The sequence below is a fragment of the Pteropus medius genome, unplaced genomic scaffold (genome assembly GCF_902729225.1).
Source record: "Pteropus medius unplaced genomic scaffold, Ma_sr-lr_union100, whole genome shotgun sequence".
Lineage (NCBI taxonomy): Eukaryota > Metazoa > Chordata > Mammalia > Chiroptera > Pteropodidae > Pteropus > Pteropus medius.
The window spans coordinates 20,619,141-20,639,671 of NW_024342473.1; the positions used below are offsets into that span (position 1 = coordinate 20,619,141).

Genomic DNA, 20,531 nt, shown 5'->3' on the forward strand with positions numbered 1-20,531 from the left:
CCAGTGAGCCTGAGACGCAACTGCTTGCGTCGCAATGTCCGAAGAAGCGTAGTTTCTCGCAGCTGACGCCAGGCAGGTCCGCTCGGGACCGGAATCGAGCGAGTCTAGGGAAGGGAGTGAAGAAGTGACTTCTAGAGACAACCCAACGTGTGGAAAGCCCTCTGGGGGCAAAGCACAAACCAAAGACGTGATATCTAAGACATGAGTAAATCTTCACGTTACAGGGCACGGTGAAGGAAAACTAGGTGCTGTGAGAGAGCGACCTCAACAGGTGGCGCAGAGTCATGTTTCACTTTCCCGGAGACAGGGTGGCCAGGCTGACTGTGCAGCTCTGCGCCTGCGCCCAACGACAGCGTTTTTTTGCCGGCGCGGCCACGAGGGGGCGCAGTCGGGTTCGGATCGCTTTCTAGGGGCCCTCAGGAGCGCTGCACGCTCGACTTTTCCGGGTCGGGACTGGGAAGAAAATAACTTCCTGTGACGGGGCTACGTCACTTCCTTTCAAGCTCGGCTTTTGGGTGGTGGGTTCTCACGCGCGTTCAACATGCGTATCGAGAAGTGTTATTTCTGTTCGGGGCCCATATACCCTGGCCACGGCATGATGTTCGTCCGCAACGATTGCAAGGTGAGGGGGCCAATGCCAGAGTGCGCCCGGCTGCGCTCCCGCGGGCCGAGGCCTAACCTGCCCGGCTTTCTGCGCCTGCGGCGTTCGGCCGCGTTCTCCACGCTGCCCCCGAGGGAGGGAGGCTTCGCGAGGAGCTCCGGCCTCGACCTCCTGCTTGGGAAGTTTCTCCTTGCGGGCGTCCGGAACGGAGCTGGTCACCAGGCCACCTTTGGGCGAGGCTGGCTGCGATGAGGTTCAGGAGCGGTCTCAGCCAGCCCCGACGGGGATTGCGAGGGTGTGTTTGGGGACTGCGGCCACTCTGGTACATGGGCCAAGTTTTTCAATTCAGTAAACTTTGTTGAACGGATGCTTGGTCAAGCGTCATTGCTAGGGTCTGTGTCCATAGACTTGGGACTATCCATAGTGTGTAGTGGTCGATAGAAATGTTGCATGTGGCTTAATAGTAGACTTATATATTATGAGGTTATTGGAGGTGAGTTTAGGGGGTCGTATATGAAGAAGCCCAGAAAGGATATATTTATCCTCGATCTTGAATTTTGCGCGAAAAGTGAGGAGAGAGTAAAGTGGAAGAAAAGTGAGCAGCTTGAGCAGAGGCGCAGAACGAAGGAATTGTGTCCCTTTGTATTGTGGATGGTGATATAGGGATGGAGTCGGTAAGGCTATAAATACAAATGTAAGTATATGCAAAATGATTAGTCCGGAAATATAAGATATTAACATATAGGTATACCGTAAGGCCTAGTTGAGAGAGACTTCGTGAGTGATACATGAATTTATCTTCTCATATCAGAATGAAACTCATTCCTGTTTCTTTAGAACATCGTTTCTCAGAATTTGAGGTCTCTTACATTTGCTTCTGAATCACTAGGCATTTCTAAATAATGGATTGCTGTTTTTTCACCAGATCCGTTGAATGGGAGTCTTTGGGAAAGAGCATTTAGGAATCCTTAAAGAGGTGATGTGGATGGACATACTAAAGAATTATAGTTCCTACTTCATTGTCTTATATCTATTATAGATGGAAGATACTGAGCTCATTAAATTAGCAAAGATTCTTGCTGAAAGTGAGAATCCAAAGCTATGTTTGGGAACTTGAAAGAGCGTGTAGAAGATGATTTTGAATACCTGCTTTCAGGAACATGATAAAAAATTTATAAAAAGAATCAAATGATTGCCAGGTGGGAGTCTAATTCACAGTGGGCAATATGGCTGTGTAGATGATGTGGTCATAATTTTTGTCCAGCAATGCTTGTCAGCAGGTATTGGAATTAGAACAACAGATTTTGGGAGCTATTTAGAGTTTGGTGTTGATCTGGCAGACACATTGGAAATTCAGGTTGATGAGGAAGTCTATATTGCTAGCAAGGACGGTGTTGAATTGACTGGCAGCCAGTCTGCTCTAGGGAAGACCAGTGGAGCCAGAACAAAGTTGATTGGGGAAGTAAGAAGTAGAGGCTGTGAGGCACTATTGAAGAATAAGTATGGGCGTATCTCGGAGATGTTGGTTCATATTTGAATCTTTCACCTTATGTATCCAGATATAAATCTCTATTTATTCTGCCTTTGCAAAGGATAGTGGTGTCTGCTTTCTTTCTTCCCTCCTGCCCTGGTTCCAGATTAGGCACTTGTCACTCTTCTAGCCTCCTAACTAGTCCTCCTACCTTTATGCTCTTAGCTTTTGAGACGATTTTTCATAAGAGACTTCTCTTAAGCTTAGGTAGCTTCTTAAAGGTAGAATTAGTGTTAATGTTCTACATTTTCTCATAGTTTGCAAACAGGAAAAATACAACCTTAATGAGTGCTTAATAAATGTTTGCTAAATTAGTGGAATAAGAAAGAGTTGAAGGACTTTGAGGCTGAGGTGTGAACCGATCATTTGTTTGCATGTTGAAGACTGAGGATGTTGGTAGAGGACTAGATTAAAAGGGAAATTTGAGCCTATGAAGCTTTGTCTTACACATAATTCATCCACCAGCTACCCCACAGTAGATTTAATCACCTCTTTATTGTGTTTTCATATTATACATGATTGTATATAGCTTTATCCCATTGTTTATATCCTAGTCTGATCTCTCTCTCTCTTACTTGCAAAGTGAGACTTTATCATTCTTAGCTTGCTAGCCTAAGTTCCCAAGGTAGGGATTCATGTTTTAATTATTTTCGTATCCCTAGCACCTGTTGTAACATCAGGCACAGAGTAGTTGTGCTTTATTTGCTGGTTAAAGCCCCTAGCACCTGTTGTAACATCAGGCACAGAGTAGTTGTGCTTTATTTGCTGGTTGAGTTGTTGTGCCTTATTTGCTGGTTAAAGCCCCTTCTCATCTCCAATGACTCTAGTCTCATCAGATACTTTATTCTGTTTTTCAGCTTTTCAGATAACATTTACTAGGTATAGAGTTCAAGTAGACTTCCCTGTAACTTTCCATTGGCTATATTTGGAATTGAGAGACCCAGAGGAAGTTCAAAACCTCTCTCATTAGATATTTCTCAGAAATGAGGATTTGCCTAGGGGTTATCTAGTAGGCATTAAACATAAGAGGCCGTTACTTAAAAAGATAATAATACTTTGGGCTGTAAATACTTAAAGAAATTTTACTGGTAATGATTTTGTAGTGAGTTACTCCAGTAGACTACAGTTCTTGTATTTTCCAGATACTTTGAAATTAATTCAAGAATGTAGATATGTTTTCACTCAAGTCTCAAGAGAGGACTCTCCATGACATACGTACCTGGATAGAGTAAACTAATATTGACCATTTCTAAGAAAACTATATCCTAGTGTGTATAATCACCTGCTTGGAGTTCCTCATAGAACATAAAATGAAAAGTATTTTGGCTTGTTATATATATATACACAAGCTTACTTAGTTTGAAATGTTTATACTTCATTGTGATCTATTTTTTTTATAGGTCACATCTTCTAGGTGTGGTAATTCAACTTAATTTATTTTTTTGCCAAGATTCATAAACTCAAAAAAATCACTTTTTCTCTTCAGATTTCTTCTAGTAACACACAAATTATGTGTTCTAACACCTTACAGAGTAACAAAATAATGCAATTTAGACGTATATAAGGAGTCCCAATAAGCCATTTCAGGAGCACATTGAAGTATCATTAAATTGTAAGCACTATTAAAGGATCACATCATTTGGGAGGAAGGTGGAGAATTAAAATAGTGGCGAATCTTCCAAGTAGATCTATGAATATGTTAGAAAATAAATCTACAGCTAGTTATCGGTCCTTTTTGAAATTATTTTGTGTGAGGATGGAAAGAACCAAAGGAGATTTCAGAGTGGTGGTTTGAAACTTTTACCCTCATTGAGGTATATAGAAAGTGAATTTTTGAGAATTATTCTGAATTGTGAAGTGATTTAAATAAAGGACTTTCCTTTAAACTATTCCTTATTCAAGATCATTATAAGGTTTTACTCATTCTATTAAAATGGTAGTTCTTAACCATACTTTCAGGGCCCTCTGCTTTTAGTGGTGATGATGCTTGATAGTCAAAACATAGTTCAATTTCCATGTAATCTGACATGTCCACACATTTCTAAATGGTATAAGTAGAAGTAATTGTGAGTGAGAAACATTGTCATTGCTCAGATTTTACAATATATTTTGTCTGGTATTGACTTCTCACTATTTGAACTTTTCTTGTAGGTGTTTAGATTCTGTAAATCCAAGTGCCATAAAAACTTTAAGAAGAAGCGCAATCCTCGTAAGGTCAGGTGGACTAAAGCGTTCCGTAAAGCAGCTGGTAAAGAGCTTACAGTGGTGAGTATAGTTTTTATAGTTTTTAAAATTTCAGGGTTTTTTGGGGGGTGGTGGTGTATGTAATTTAATTAACTATCATAAGGCTCCCTATAGCATGATTGATGAGTGACTTGTATTTGGATATGGTAATCTCATTCTCATGTGATCCTAAAAACCATTAATCTGTCGAATTCTGAAAAGGAAAAAAATTCCTAATCCAGTTTGTAGAAGTGACTTTTCTTATTCTCAGAAAACTTTTTTTAGTTCTTGCAAACAAAGGAGGAAGTCATTTAAATGGATTGAGGTGAAGTTGGAAATTGCTAATTAGGGATTTTGAGAGATAGTTAAAAGATTAAAAGTTCCTGAACAGCAGTGAGGGCTCAGATGAAATTTGTAATAAACCTATTTATCAGTTTCTAGATTTCCTTAGCAGGACTTGGTGTCAGAACAGAGAAATTAGATACAGTGTTGACATGAGAAGGAATAGTGGGGAGTCAGGGCTAAGGGAATTTCATGTATGAGCCCCGTCATCATATTTGCTATTCCTAGATCTGGTTAAGCTTGTCCACTTTCAACCCCTGCAAAGGGAGGAGGTGAAAGCTTCTGCACAGGCTATCCTTGAAGGAGGAAGATGTTTAAACTGTCCGCTCCTTCCTTGACTTTCTCCTCCACCAAACCCATGGGACTCTTTACCTCTTCTCTACTCCTTAAGAGCAGTATCTAAGCAGTTGCCATGAAGCCCTTTGCTGGCATCCTTAACACCAGAAGTTTTCAGTAAAGAATATTTTTTGTGAGGTGCGAGGTCAAATCACAATTGCTGTCACAAAAATAATTTTTAGTATGGATGAGAAGAAGCAAGTACCTCAAATGCAAGTGACAACTGTATGAATGAAGGAAGGATGCCAGTCACAGTCATTTGCCGGTAGGTCACCGCTGAGGTTATTGTGATCTGAATAGAGTCACATGTATATAAATGAAATAGCCAAATACAGAGTTAGCGCTGTTCCATATGCCTATGTTGGGTAGATTTGAAAACCAAGAAATGCCGGTAGTTGTTTTAAGAAAACTGTAGCTTTTCCAAAATTGTTTTGCATGTTTTAAGATAACTAGGATTATTAACTGCAAAATACCAACTGCATTTAGAGGGGACCTGAAGAATTTCAGGGTGAAGCTTATGTAGGGTAGTACCACATTTATTTAAAGATGTGTAGTTTCATACCTTTATGATAAAACAAAAGGTATATAGGTATTGAAATATATAAATATGACAGGTATTTTGGTTGACCCATATGAAATTCTCAATGTTTAACTCTTTTTTTCATCTTTGAAAAATGGTTATTTCCTATGGTCCAGCCTAATGCAAAGTTTTCTGGCTGTGAGTCTCATCTAGGAATGAGGAATTAGGGAAGCTTTTTCAGTTTGTTTATAATCCCCATGATTGTTATATGCCTCTCTGAGCGATACAGAGGATAACTTGCATACAGAGAGAGATTTTCAGTAGGGCTATCTATCATGTACATCATGGTGTATAAAGGAGAAAAAGTTTGAAAACTTGGATTTGCTGATAGCTCCCTGGTGGGGTAGGGGGAGGGGGAATCTTAACATGTGTCCCTAGTTTGAAACACTCCGAACACTTTGGAAAAGAGAATAAATTTTAAGAAATGCTTCCTTCATACCTCTTTAAAAACGATATTTTTCCCCCTTACAGGATAATTCATTTGAATTTGAAAAACGTAGAAATGAACCTGTCAAATACCAGCGAGAGCTGTGGAATAAAACTAGTAAGTCACAAGGGAATGCCAGGGATTTTCAAGAGAGACTGGTTTGGGATATTGCCATAACTTTAATGTCACTTTGCTTAAATATTAAATTTCTCTTTTTTATCGGTTAGCTTTTATTCTCTTATTCTCATTTTAATGGTTCTGTTGTATTTGTCTTATAAACTACTCAAAATCCTTTTCAGAAGTGGTTGATGTGTCCATTATAAAAATAATGTAATTACTAAGTTTGATATTATTTGAAGTGCCCACACAGATATAAAACATCCAAAAGTTGGGGAAAAATAGAGACGGAGAATTCTTTTTTGGGGTTGGGTGTGGCATACTTAAAATATACACAAAACCTAGCATACTTTAGAAGTTTAGATAATTTGATTTAGGGTCATAAACAGTGTATTTTGTACACCTTATAAAATTTTAGTGCTTCGGTAAAATTTAAAGTGCAGCACTTAAGGTGATAATTACAAATTTGCTTATCAGAACTTCTAAGTGCTTAATTTATGTAAAAATGAAGCTATAGCCTACTGAAATTAAAAGCGGTAATATCTTGTTTCTTGTCTATTTTGTTTTTTTCTGAAGTAGGCAGAGACTAATGAAGAAAAGCCCACATGTAGTAAAATTTACTTAGTCCAGCTTGTAGATTCCACTGTGTGTGTTTGAGGCCCTTGGCCCTGACTTTTTTTCTCCCTGTGGCTGCTTTATGCAGTCTTTAGCTATTTCTAGTCTTAGATTGAAGGTGATATAGTTTAACTAGAAGTTTCTAAGGCTTAGAATTCTACATATTTTATCAGTCTGTAATGGATCAGACTGATAAAGTAATGGATCAGACAGGCAGAGCATCCCTTTCAACACAGTCACAAGACTTCAGGGTAGGAATTGAAAAGTTGTGGGCCTTTGTGGTAGTATTTGACACCTTCTAAAGCTTTATCATTCTGGACTATGTGGAGAAATCGAGTCCAAATTTGGAATTGCGTATTCCACATAGCCTTAAGTATTCTGCTTCTTGGTGTTTTCTTTATTCCTCCTTTAAAATTTTTTTTAATTAAATTTTTTTTTTTTTTATAACAGAGTACCTTAGGCTGACAAATGTAAGATATCTCAAATCAAACAGATTAAAAAAATTTTTTTTTTTTTTGCAATTAGTGGGAGAGTTCATTTCTGAAAAAGCAGTTTTATTGAGTTTATTTGGTAAGGAAATATCACTGATTCAACCTCAAGGATTTTTAAAGAGATTAATAACTTCATAGGATTTTCTTTGTTTTTATTGAGCCATAATAGTCATATAACACTATATTAGTTTCAAGTATACAACATAATGATTTGATATTTGTAGATATTCTAAAATGATCACCACAATAAGTCTAGTTAACATCCATCACCTCACGTAGTTACAAATTTTTCATAGGATTCTTAAATTGATTCCAAAAGTCATTCTTGACAAGGATATTCTTGGAAGATCCTAAAGCATTTCTGGACCCCATTGAATTTTATTTCATATTGGCCTCCCTCTTTTTTTTTTTTTTTTTTTTTGGTAACCACTTGAAGATAGCAGCTTCAGATCACCCTTTCATATTTTATAACTACTTTTATTTGGTGGGTATTCAGCTTGATGTTGAAACTGAGGTGCATATCTTATTTTAGTTGTATGTTGTTATTCAGTTACTATGACCCTTTCATGTTATTTACATTGTTCATGAGAAATACTATTGTGTTCTGTAAGGCTTTATATGCTAGAACAATAAGCCTTGACTCTAGCATACAAAGATGAACAGGGTACATACAATCTTTGTCCTCTCAGTACATTTTACTGAGTACTCCTATTTATTGCTTCTGTTAGATGGTAATTGGTTCAGGTATTATCACAGTCTCATTCCCTTTTCCCACTTGTTTATACATCTGCAAATTCTGTAAGAAGTGGTACTCTATTGAGTTTTTTTTTCCTGCATAAATTCTGTTGTACTTTCATATTGGGATCTTAAAAATAGACTTTTCAAAGATGATCTTCTGGGTAGACAGTATCAGTCTTTTGGAACTTAAAACTATTTCCTGCTGACTTACACAATTAATAAAAGTTGTTAGTAGCGTTCCAGAAAAAAATATATTACTCTTTGATTCCCCACACTCCCTATTTTAATATCATCCTGTCTATAAGCTGATCTGTTGACAGTAGTTTTATATTTATTGCTTACATGCGGTATGGACTGAAACACCTGTGTTAAGATGCTGATGTCCATAGAAACAGCAATAGAACTTTAAAAGCAAGAATAATTTGTGTTTTATCCGTTATGTGTCTCTGTATTGCAGATCAGTTTTTAATATCTATTAGATACTTCTTACATTTAAAATTTTTTGGTCTTTTGGAATATCCAGAAATGCAGTGTCTTATTCTTTGGGAAGGATTTACCTGCCTCTTGTGTTTGTTTTCCTTCTGAGTAACTTTAAAGCGTGGTAATGCTTCTGAATACTAGAACTTGCCTTTACCATTTTTGCTGAAAGGCAAGGAAAGAAGAAAAGTTACATATCCAGCATATTGTTAGTTCTAAGCCATAGCATATGCAAATTTAGAGTTGACATTGTGTTAGAGTTATTTACACAAACATCATCTTAATGCCAAAAGCACCATGGGGCCTTCTGGGGGATCTTGTTAAAATTCAGATTCTAATACAGTATGTTTGGATGGGGCCTAAGATTCTGCATTTCTAACAAAATCCTAGGTGATGCCAGTGTTGCTCGTCCCCAGTCTACACTTAAAAAAGTTTTTATTTTGACATAATTTCAGACTGGACAGAAAAGTGGCAGGAGTAGAATTCTCTGATATCCTTCATCTATATTCCCAAATGTTAACATTTTATTTACTTTTTCTCCTCTCCCCCTTTTATTTTTTTTTCTGTACTGTTTGAGTTAAATAGTTTAATATGTATTTCCTAAAAATAGAACATTCTCTCATACAACCACAGTGCAATTATTAGAATCAAGAAAATTAGCATTGGTACATTATCACTTAATCTTAGACCTATTTACATTTCTCTAATTTTCCCAGTATCTTTTTATTGCAAAAGTTGTTGGAATAGTACATGTCATATGTCTATTAGTCTCTCTCAATTTAGAACAGTTCCTGAGTTTGTTTTTTATATTTCATGACATTGACAATTTTGAGAATATGGGCCAGGTATGTGGTATAAACTCCCTTAATTAGATTTTGTCGGATGCTTCCTCAAGTTTAGATTTGGGTAGTGTACATTTGGCAGAAGTACCACTGACGTGATGCTGAGTTCTTGTCATTGTGTCCTTTCAGGAGGCACCTGTCATTTATTAGTCTTGTTACTGGCAATGTTAACTTTGATCTTTGTCTGCCAGGTTTTACACTGTAAAGTTAGCATTTTACTTGGTAATAAGTATATTGTGGAGAGATACTTTTAAGACAATATCCTGCTATTCTTCAGGTTCACATACTTTAAGAAGCTAGATTGGGAGTGTGCTGTCCATTACGGTAACCACTAGCCGTAGGGACTCTGAGCATTTGAAATGTGGCTAGTCCGAATCAACATGTGCTGTAAATATAAAATACATGGTGGTTTTTGAAGACTTCGTATGAAAACAAGCATAAAATATCTCAGTAATTTTTTATATTGATTACATGTTGAAATGACAATATTCTGGAATATGTTAGGTGAAACAAAGTAGATCATTAAATTTAATTTTGACCTTTTCCTTCTTTTTTTTAACGTGGCTGCTAGAAATTTAAAATTACATATATGGTTTATCTTATGTTGGAGAATGTTGATATAGATAACTAGAGCATAGTTGGACTCAGCTCCTGTATACATTTTCCAAAACAGATTTTAGTGGTTGAGAGTGTGGCAGATTGTTGACTGGTTCATTCAACCAATATTCAAGATTGGAATATGATTCATTCTCCAGATCATATTCCAGGCACTTGAAGAAAAAGTAGTCTTTATAACCAGAAAAGTACTTTCTTTTATTTATGGAGATAACAAGCTTAGAATGGGATTGGTTGCTATTAATCTGAGTTCTTTGTAGAATAAAATTTGAAAGGCACTGGAGTGCTTTAAAAAAGAAGGAAAATTTAGTAGCAATAAAAGCTTTTGCAAAATATAGAGAAATGATAGGTGTGAAAGATAAGAGTTGACAGTGATGCCAGCAAAGGGTACATACCTTCTTTATTTTAGTAGGGATTTTTTCCCCAATGGGTTTGTCATTTAATCAATTTCTAAATCATAATAAAGAATAAAGAAGTCATTGTTAAAGCTGTTGCTTGAATGTGAATCGTTTGCTAATTCTTATGAATTTTTTTTGTAGTTGATGCAATGAAGAGAGTCGAAGAGATCAAACAGAAACGCCAAGCTAAATTTATAATGAATAGGTATGACAATATGTATAGAGTAATTCTTGGAAAAATAATTAACTAGTAGGAATCTAGAGGCATTTTTTTTTTCACTTTATTTTCGCATAACTTTAGACTTACAAAAACTGGGTAGAATAATATAAGGAACTCTTGTATATTGTTAGCATTTTGCCGTATTTACTTTATCCTCATCTTTATATACAGTAAGTTGAAGACATGATGCCCTTTTCCTCCTAAGTATATATTTCAGTGTATATATTCTAAAAATAAAACATGTTTTTATATAACCATAGTATAGTTATTAAAATCAGTAAATTAACATTGATACAATACTATTATATAATCTACAGATGTTATTTAGATTTCATCAATTGTTCCAATAATGTCCTTAATAGCAACAGAATATTCTGGATCACACATTGCATTTAGTGGTCATATTTCCTCAAGCTCCTTTAATCTGGACAGTTTCTCATCTTTCTTTTTATATGGCATTGGGATTTTTAAAGAGTACAGGTCAGTTATTTTATAGAATGTGCCTCAATTTCGGTTTGTCTGATGTTTTGCTCATGATTAAATACAGATTAAGGTATTTTGGCCAGAATATCATGGAAATGATGATGCCTCCTTCAGGAGTCTCATGTCATCCCAAGTGATCGTGTGGTTAAGGAGGTATCTGCCAGTTTCTCCACTGGAAAGTTACTATTTTCATTTTAATTAATACATACCTTAGAGGAGATACATTGAGACATGGCAAAGAGATTGGTCGTTTTCAAACTGGGATCTACGGGGTTTTAGCATCCAGTACAGTCTTGTCTGAATTTGTTACTATTTTGTTGCCAACTAGTGATATTCCTAATTCATTTCTTCTACATTTATTATTGAGGTAAAGCTCTTTTTTATGAGAAAGCCAATTTCAAAACTTATTCTTTTATTTATTCATGTCATATCTATGTATATTCATTGACTTTTATGGTATTCAGTGGGTTTTAATTCTTAGTCATTAAATGTTCTAAGTAGCCCACCCAGGTTGGCCAGTGGGAGTTACTTCAGGCAAGCTTCCATGTCATTTTGACAGTTCCTCATCATTCCTTGAGTACTTTTTTACTTTATGACTAATAAGATCTAGCCTCATCTTATATTTCCCCTGCCCCTGCCTGGAGTCAGTTATTTCTTTAGAAAAATGGGTATTAGATTTTGCTGTAATCACTATGGCAGTCTGCACCATAGCTTTCTAGCTTTAAAAGATTGTTAGTGTTACCAAAAAGGTGCCTAAATGAGAACTAGTCTATTAGTCTGTCATTGAATGTTTTATGAGTTTTGTGCTCTTATAATTACTGAATGATTAAAAATAGGTAACACACTGTGTTTTATTTTTGAGGAGAAAAGATCTAGGCACTAGAAAAGATTTGTACTACATGTATATAATAGACATTGATATCTTGAGATTTGTTAATTCTTTGCTTCAATCGCATTCACTCAGCAAATATATATTGAAGCCTCATTTTATTTCCAACTAGGTACTGGGTATTCATTGAAGGAACAGTTGGTAATGTAGGAATCCTATTTAAGCTGATTAGGAACTAGAAAATAGAGTTCCCACTCCTCATGTGTGGCTTATTTGATAAAAATTTTTTTAAAAAGTCATGAATTAATGTCTTTTAAAGAAGCTTTAATAACTGAAATTTTGGCTTTAATGTTTTTATCCTAGGTTAAAGAAAAATAAAGAACTACAGAAAGTTCAGGACATCAAAGAAGTAAAGCAAAACATTCATCTCATCCGGGCCCCTTCTGCATGTAAGTAATGCATTGCATAGGAGTTCTCTGCTTTAAGTAGAGGTGAAAACTAGATTTTTGTGGTTTATGTAATTGAGTATCAACTAGCTTGTTAAGGGTATTTTTTCATGTAAATGTTATCTTAGTACATTTATGATATGACTTGCTAAAAATATATATAATTTACTTAGTATATTTCCCAGTTCCAGTTAGTTTTTTACATATGATATTTCTTTTCCCCTTCATAAAATCCTATTTTCCGAGTTACTCAAAGTGAGTTGAGTAATAATTTCATAGATGATTTTGCCTCATACCTATTTTTATTAAAGGACAGTGTTTTATGTTGGTGATTCTCAAACTTTGGTTGATATGAGATTTACTTGGGCAACTTAGCATAAATACAGAGTCTGGGCCTCTTTGTTAAGTAGCTCTCCAGGTAATTCTGATACTTAAGTTTGAGAACTATAGTTTTATACAATCTGTTATATAATTTACTTATTTTTGAGACTGCTTAAAGAGAAATTTTGGTGAGATATAGTCAGAGACTTGATTCATGAATGAGTCCATGCCTAAACCTTAGTAAAGGTCAAATTCTGTAAGCCCGGTTCAGTAGATTTGTGTTAATGTACCACATTTTATTAAAATGTGGAACATTTGTTTCACATGTGAGTGACAAAAAACTCACACCCAGAAACGACATGAATGAACCATTGTCATTTAAGTTTTTAGCTAACCCTCTAAGGTTGGTAATACAATGTTTAGAGCAGGGACTATGGATCCATGAGGGCGAGGGTTCAAATCCCATCACTTTGACTTACCAGCTGAGTGCCCATGGGCATGTTCATCTGTCTGTGCCTCAGCTTTTCTCATCTTTAAAATGCAGGTTATTATGTGGCTGAAATGAGCAAATGTATGTAGAATGCTTATTTTATGCATGGCATATTATAATACCTGTATAAGTTTAGTTACTGTTCTTATATTTCTTAGAAATGGCTAATATTTTAAAACACAAAAGATTCTTTATAGAGTTTTGAGGAGTTCTGTGAGGTCACATTGAATTGATAAAGTTTTTTTTAGGCAAAGGAAAGCTGCTGGAAAACAAAATGGTACAGAAATTACAAGAGGATGTGGACATGGAAGTTGTTTCTGAGAATCTTAACTGACTAACCATTTCTATGAATTGGAAAATCTTTAGAGACTTAGAAGAATGTCTAAATTATTTTTTTTCCATAAGGTGACTCATGAAAATATTAAAAATACATCTCTTCTACATTGCTCTCGGCAAAACATCAGCTATTATGGATGCTAGATTACATCTCAATGTTAAGCCTTTACTGATAGATGTATTTGTGTAAATCATGAAAATTCTGTAACCATAGGGGTAAATTGTGGATATAAAATAGTCATGCCACTTGGATAATGGCACTAGGCAGCAGTTATGTAATAACGATGACAAAAATTATGGCTAGTGATACGTAAAATTTTTTTTTTTGCAGTAAAAATATTCCCTTTTTAATGTTATAGAAAGGGGGATAGTACAAGGAACTAATACTCTATATGATAATTAGCCTCAAGTACCAATATCTTTTGATTTCAGTATTTCCAGTTTTGGTTTATTAACATCCTAAGAAGAACATAATGGCCTCATATATTGAAGTCTAATTCTGTCGGACTGTTTTAACCTGGTTTAACTGTTCAGATAGGCAGTTGTGGATGTTGAGGGTAACAGCTGCGTAGTCTGTTCCTGAAATGGCACTGTACTCTATAATTTCCACTTTGAAGAATATTCTAACTTGAGAGATTCCTAGTAAAACAAGCTTTATTTTTCCAGCTCAGCAATGATTTAGAAGCAGAGGAATTCATTGCCTTAAAAAAAAAATTTAAAAGAAAATTGAATTTTGGGGTAGATTGTCTATACATTCATTATTTGTACATAAAATCTTTTCTGCAGTAAGTACCTACATATTATTGTAAAGGTACTAAACAAAGGTATGAAGAATTGGTAACTTGGAAGAAAATAACTTCATCCACATGTACTACTGAAGTAGGAGATATATTTAAAGAAAAATATGTGCTTAATACTTCATGTTTATCTTTGCATTATTTACAAGTAAGTATGTTAAGAGTATTAAGTAACTCAGTTTTTATAGTTTTTTTTAGGACAGAATTTAGAATAAATTACAAATGCTTAGGGTTATATAATTGTATAGTAATGGCTAAATTTTTCAATATTAGTATAAAAAGAATGGACCAATCACTGGGCCAAGTATTAAAAGATCTCAATTCCAGCATGGTTTTGCCTTTGTGTTCTTATTTGTAAAACATGGTTCATTTGTTAATAGTATTTTTGTAACAGGGAAAGTATCTATGCAATCAAAGACATTGTAAAATTAACTTAAAGTTTTCACTCCATATTATAGTCATGTTTGTTTTAATATAAACTTTGAAAATTACATAATAGCAAACAAGTTTCCTACGGTGCTAGTTAGGGAGCAACTTGAAATTGCCTTAGTTGGAGAAATTGAGCTAAAACAAAGAGCCGACATTGCACCTCAGGTTTAATATCCAGACAGGTCTCTCTATCAGGATAGATTTCATATTTTGAGACCCCAAATCTTATAAACTGAAAATGACAGTTTTCTCTCTCCACAGCTTGGTTGGATCACTGAGATGAATTGTCCCTTTAAATTTTGCCTGAAAGGTGGCATGCTACAATGCTTTTAGGCTAATATTGTTTCATCTTGTCTGGTTGAGACCTCTGCTGGGCAGTTAGCATAACACACACAAAAAAGCATAAAATTGTCCAGTTACTCACTTCACAGAGCTTTGATACAGGCATACCTTGGAAAGACTGCATATTCAGTTCCACACCACTGCAATAAAGTGAGTATCACAATAAAGTGAGTTGTAATCTTTTTGCTGGTGGAGTGTCTTGCCTTCAGTTTAAAATGTAACATCTGTGAAGCACAGTAAAGCAAAGCACAGAAGTATGCCTGTTTTCTCTAATTGCTTAAGAGGAGTATAGGACTGGAAATTATAGAAAAGAATGTTCTTATACCTTATAAAACGTAAGAGTACAGAAATTCTCACATTAAAAAATCTCATTTCTTAAAAATAGAAATCCTAGGAAGATGTTTATCCTGTAGAAGGAAATTTGAGAAGGACTGGCCTATTTTACAGTTTGTCATGAAGCAGGAAGCATTACTATTTTATAGATGGAAAAGTTGTAGGTATAGGTAACTTGCCTTTTCTCACACAGCTAGAAGTTGAAGGAGGCAGGCATTTGTGTTCATACAAGTCTGTCTCCAAAGTTGCTCTGCATATATTAAAAGGGATGTATCCAGAGCCTCACGGATTCGGTCTTCACAAATCCAGGCGTTTGCCATGAGAGGTGACTGTGAGTAACTTGAGTGACACTTGACTATGACTTGGTTTCTTCACCTGACAGAGATAATATGGCCAACCTCAGTATTTTTTTATGAAGATCTAGTCCGTTAATACATGGAAAATCATTTCAAGGCCACCACCATAGTAAGCTCGTGTTAACATGTTAGCTATTAGGATTGGATGTATATTTTCCCCTCCCGCCATCCTTTAGCTTACAGTTTAAATGATCTGAAAAAAGACATCAGACTTTAATCACTTAGATATTTAGTATAAATTACAATATTGAATGAAGACTACCTTGTAAAAGTTAATATAGCAGCCTGCTAAATTAATAGTGTTGAAAAGATAAAGGGAAAAATCAGTATTAACCAACTCAATATCAGAGGACAGGAATTTTTCAAAGTCTATATCCCTTTTGATACACAGAATTGAAATTTTACCTTGCATGTCTTTGTACTGAGTATATCAATCAGCCTCATGTTGATTTGAATCATTTTGTATCTGTTGATACAAAATTTCTTTTTATAGGAGAAATGATCTTTTCCTAAAGAATATTCTGTTCTGAAGGTAGAATTTCTTACCTTCTGGTGCAGTGGGGTGAGCCTCTGACTTATTGAATGTTATTTCTAGGTTTTGAATATTTTTTTAAAAAATTATTTTCTAATTATAGTGGGCATGTATTGTATTAGTTTCACATATACAACATAGTGATTAGACATTCATATACCTTACAAAATGATGATCCTGATAAATCTAGTACCCTCTCACACCATACAAACCTATTACAATATTATCGACTATATTCCCTGTGCTGTACTTTCCATTCCCAGGTTTTGAATGTTAATTGAAGCTATCTTGTGGGGGTCAGAGGTGATGTTTCTGCCACATGCTCTTTCCTGGGGTACCAGTTACCTGATCTGATTCTCTAGTAGCTCTTTGGTTCTGTGGCCCCCTCTTATGATCCTGCCAATAAATTCCTTTTGCCAGAGTTTGTAACCCCAAATCCTGGCTGAAGGACATTCCCATCCTCTGCATCAAATCCAAGCAACCTGTTTCTATCACTCTTAAGAGTTCAGGGACTGTATCTTACCCCAGGCACATATTAAATACTTGGTTAATGGAAGGTGCTGAACAAAAAGGTGCCATATGCTAGTTTTACTTGTTTATTTTTCAAATAACTAGCAACTTGAAAGGTAGTAAAGAATAAATTACCAGCAGAGAGATACATTAACAAAACAGTGCTTGCCTAGGGTTGCATACCTGATTTTGCTGCTTCAGTCTAATGGTTAATAGAGCTGCCTTTCTGGGTCTGGTGCTGAAGTATTCACATATCAAGAACTCCTAGGAAGTACTGAGTTTGGGCTGTTTTCTCAGGTTTCTTGTTTTGCCTAGAACTAGCTTTGCTAATGGAAATAGTACTTATTTCAGGAGCCACAGAGTTTAAAAATAGAAATAAGGACAACTAAGTGAGGAGAATCTTAAAACAGTACTGCCCCAAAGCAATGTTAACCAACCAAAAAATAAAGGAGACTGGTCTCTGTATTTTGAGAAACTTTGTTTTCAGAATGTCAACTTTTAAATACTTGCTTTATCTAGTATATTCCAATAAAGTGTATATACATTTGGTTTGACACCAAGCCATGAACTCTTAAGAGGAACACCAGTGGAAAGTATGCCATTCTAGTCAGTTTTCTAGTATACACTTAATGATATTGTCACATATTTCCTCTTCTGCTATCAAAGAATGCTATGTAGGCAGTGGGCGAGTATTAAGGGCAGTACAACTGATTAAAAAGATCTACCATTCAAAAGTAAATGATACAACATACTTGCTCATACTATGTTAAACCCTAGGTGCCTACATTGCATCGTCCACTGAATTCTTCAATATTCCCGGATTTTTCATACTACCAAAATCACAGAGCTAGTAGCTCGTTGACTGTAGAGAGAGTGAGTTTCCCCATTTCTAGAAGATATACAAGAAGAATCACCAGAAGATACATTAGAAGAATATACAATGGAAGTAAGGATTGTGTAGGGAAAATATCAAGAAAATATCCGGGTCTCAACCTCTCAGTACCTTTTATCACACATTTGTTAACAGGTAGTACCACCTAGTCTCAGAGTTGTGAAAATCCAATGATACTGTAACTACTACAGCCAGGTTCATTGCATATATTCTCATCCACAACCTTTTAAGTCAGTGCTCATTTTGCAGATGAGGAACATGAGGGTAAGGGACATTTGAGTAGCCTGATCCCTGTCACTAACAACTAGCAGAGCTTTGTTTCTAAGCTCGGTCTGACCTGATCATTAGTCTGGCACACAGTGCTCAATATATGCTTATTCATTCAAGGAAAAAATCTAGCAGTAAAAGTGTCTTAAAGAAAAGGACATTTTATAGGATTGTTTTTCTTGTGACTTAGAGTAGATACTACTTTTTACTAGTTCTTCCAGTACTGACAGGTGATCATCTGTACCAGGTTGATTATAATTAAGGCAGCAAATTGATTCTTGAAATTTACTGTTTTGAAAAATATTACAGCAATGCCAGTAATTATAAGTATTGGAGGAAATGTTAATTTGGCCTTAAACGCATGTTAATCTTGTTATCCAAAGAAGAATTTGAAATTTTATCAACACCTGCTTTTATGAGTAATTTAAGTATTCATTAATTAAGTTTTAATATGTTTACTTTATATGTGCTATATTTGAGGCATTGGTTGCCTTATTTAGTAACAAAATAGTTCATGTTATATTTGAGGAATTTGAATCATTGGGAATTGTATTCATCTAGTTAAAGTTCATGTTTTATAGAACGGTTTAAATCTAATAGCTATTTATTTTTTTATGCCAATTCTTAAATTCTCTAAGAGTGTCGAGATTACTGCAAGAGTTCTGTCTTCGTCCCAGGGGCTGAAATTCTGATGTTGACAAACTTCAGGGTTTATCTAAAGTGAGAGGTGGGTTTTTAAGATGCCCGATGTGTTATTTGAGTCATCTTAGTAACAACTGATATAGAAAAGAATCTAAGATCGTGTTCTCAAAATGCATAGAACACATGGTGACATTCCCACTGTTAGTTAATTGAACCTCAGAAATAAGCTACTCCTCTCCCTTTTACCTGATGGGAAGTCCCTACTAGAGATTAGATATCCAGGAAGATTTGGCTCATAACAGTTGAGCTACAGTAGCATCCAGAGAGAGGCCCTCACACTTGATGGTGTATTAGGATCATCTGGGGCAGCCATACATGTATCAATGCCAGAGCCTATCCCCAGAGCGATTAAGTGAGAATATCTGGGGTTGAGGCCCAGGCATTGGCATTTTAAAAAAGTTAACAGGTGAGGGTTGATCAAGATGATTGACATAGGATGCTTCTGAACTCCCCTAATCCCATGGATACACCGAATGTACAGCTACACAGAGAGCAATTACCTCTGAAAAAAATCCAGAAACTAGCTGAGTGACTCCTGTATGACAAGTGAATGAGAAAATACCCACACTGAAACTGGTAGGAAAGGGCGAGAAACATTTCTCATAAACCCCACCCCCGGCACAGCATTATGTAATCAAGGAAGCTCCCAACACCCACCATCTCCCTGGGGAGTGAAGGGCTGGGACCACACATCTGGCACCCTGACTTTTAAGCCATTATTTTAAAGAAATAATCGCTAAAAATTTCCCTATCCTGGGAAAAGAAACAGACATACAAATCCAGGAATTATAGTTCCAAATAAGATAGCCCAAAGCAAATGCTAACATGTCTGAAGGAAGAAATAGACAGCAATACAATAATACTGTTGGGAAAATAGGGCCGTTCAATACCCTTCTTTCAGCAAAGGATATATATCTAGGAAGAAATTCAATAAGGAAACGTGTTTCTTAAACTACTTGTTAGTCGTATATAATAAATATTTACAGAGTGCTCCATCCAACAGAAGCACAGTACATATTCTTTTCAAGCATTCTCCAGAATAGATCATGTTAGGTCAGAAAACAACTCTCAATAAGTTCAAGAAGATTGAAATTATATCAAGTATTTTTCCTAACCACAATAGTATTACCTAAAAATCCTTTACAAGAACAATGAAAAATTCACAGAAATGAGATTAAACATGTTACTAAACAAATAGGTCAAAAAAAATAAATATCCTGAGACAAATGAAAATGGAAACAACATACTAAAACCTGAGATGCAGCAAAAGCAGTTCTAAGAGGGAAGTTTATAGTGATAAAAGTCTACATTAAGAAAATAAAGATCGATCCAACCATATACCTCAAGGAATGAGAAAAAGAAGAATAAACTAAGCTCAAAATTAGCAGAGGGAAATAACCGATCAGAGTGGAAATATATAAAAATAGAAACTAAAAAGACAGAAAAAAAATCGATGAAACTAAGAACTGTTTTTCTTTAAAAAGATTGACAAAATAGACAAAACTTTAACTAAATTGACACAAGCAAGAGGACTCAAAATTATAAATGAAAGAGACATTATTATTGATACCATACAAACACAAAGAATCAATCATGAGACTACTTTGAATCATTATTTGCCAACAAATTGGACAACTGAGAAGAAATGAATAAATCCTTAAAAACATACAACCTACCAAAACTGAATTATGAAGAAATAGAAAATTGAACAATTACTAGTAAGGGGATTGAATCAGTTATCAAAAACTTCCCAACAAAGAAAAGTCCAGGACCAGGTGGCTTCACTGGTGGATTCTGCTAAACACTTAAAGAAGAATTAATACCAGTTCTCAAACTCTTCCAAAAACTTGAAGAAGAGGGAACACTTTGAAACTCATGAGGCCACTATTACCCTGATTCCAAAGCTGGAAAAG

General features: G+C 35.5%; 1 protein-coding gene across 1 annotated transcript; it reads left to right on the forward strand.

Annotated features, from left to right (window-relative positions):
• The first annotated feature begins 428 nt into the window (after positions 1-428).
• Positions 429-14,587, forward strand: RSL24D1 (ribosomal L24 domain containing 1). The gene is made up of 6 exons (XM_039865543.1): positions 429-622; positions 4,284-4,397; positions 6,085-6,157; positions 10,475-10,538; positions 12,229-12,314; positions 13,371-14,587. The coding sequence occupies exons 1-6, from the start codon at positions 542-544 to the stop codon at positions 13,454-13,456; spliced, it is 504 nt and encodes a 167-aa protein (XP_039721477.1). The 5' UTR covers positions 429-541; the 3' UTR covers positions 13,457-14,587.
• Positions 14,588-20,531: the final 5,944 nt, after the last annotated feature.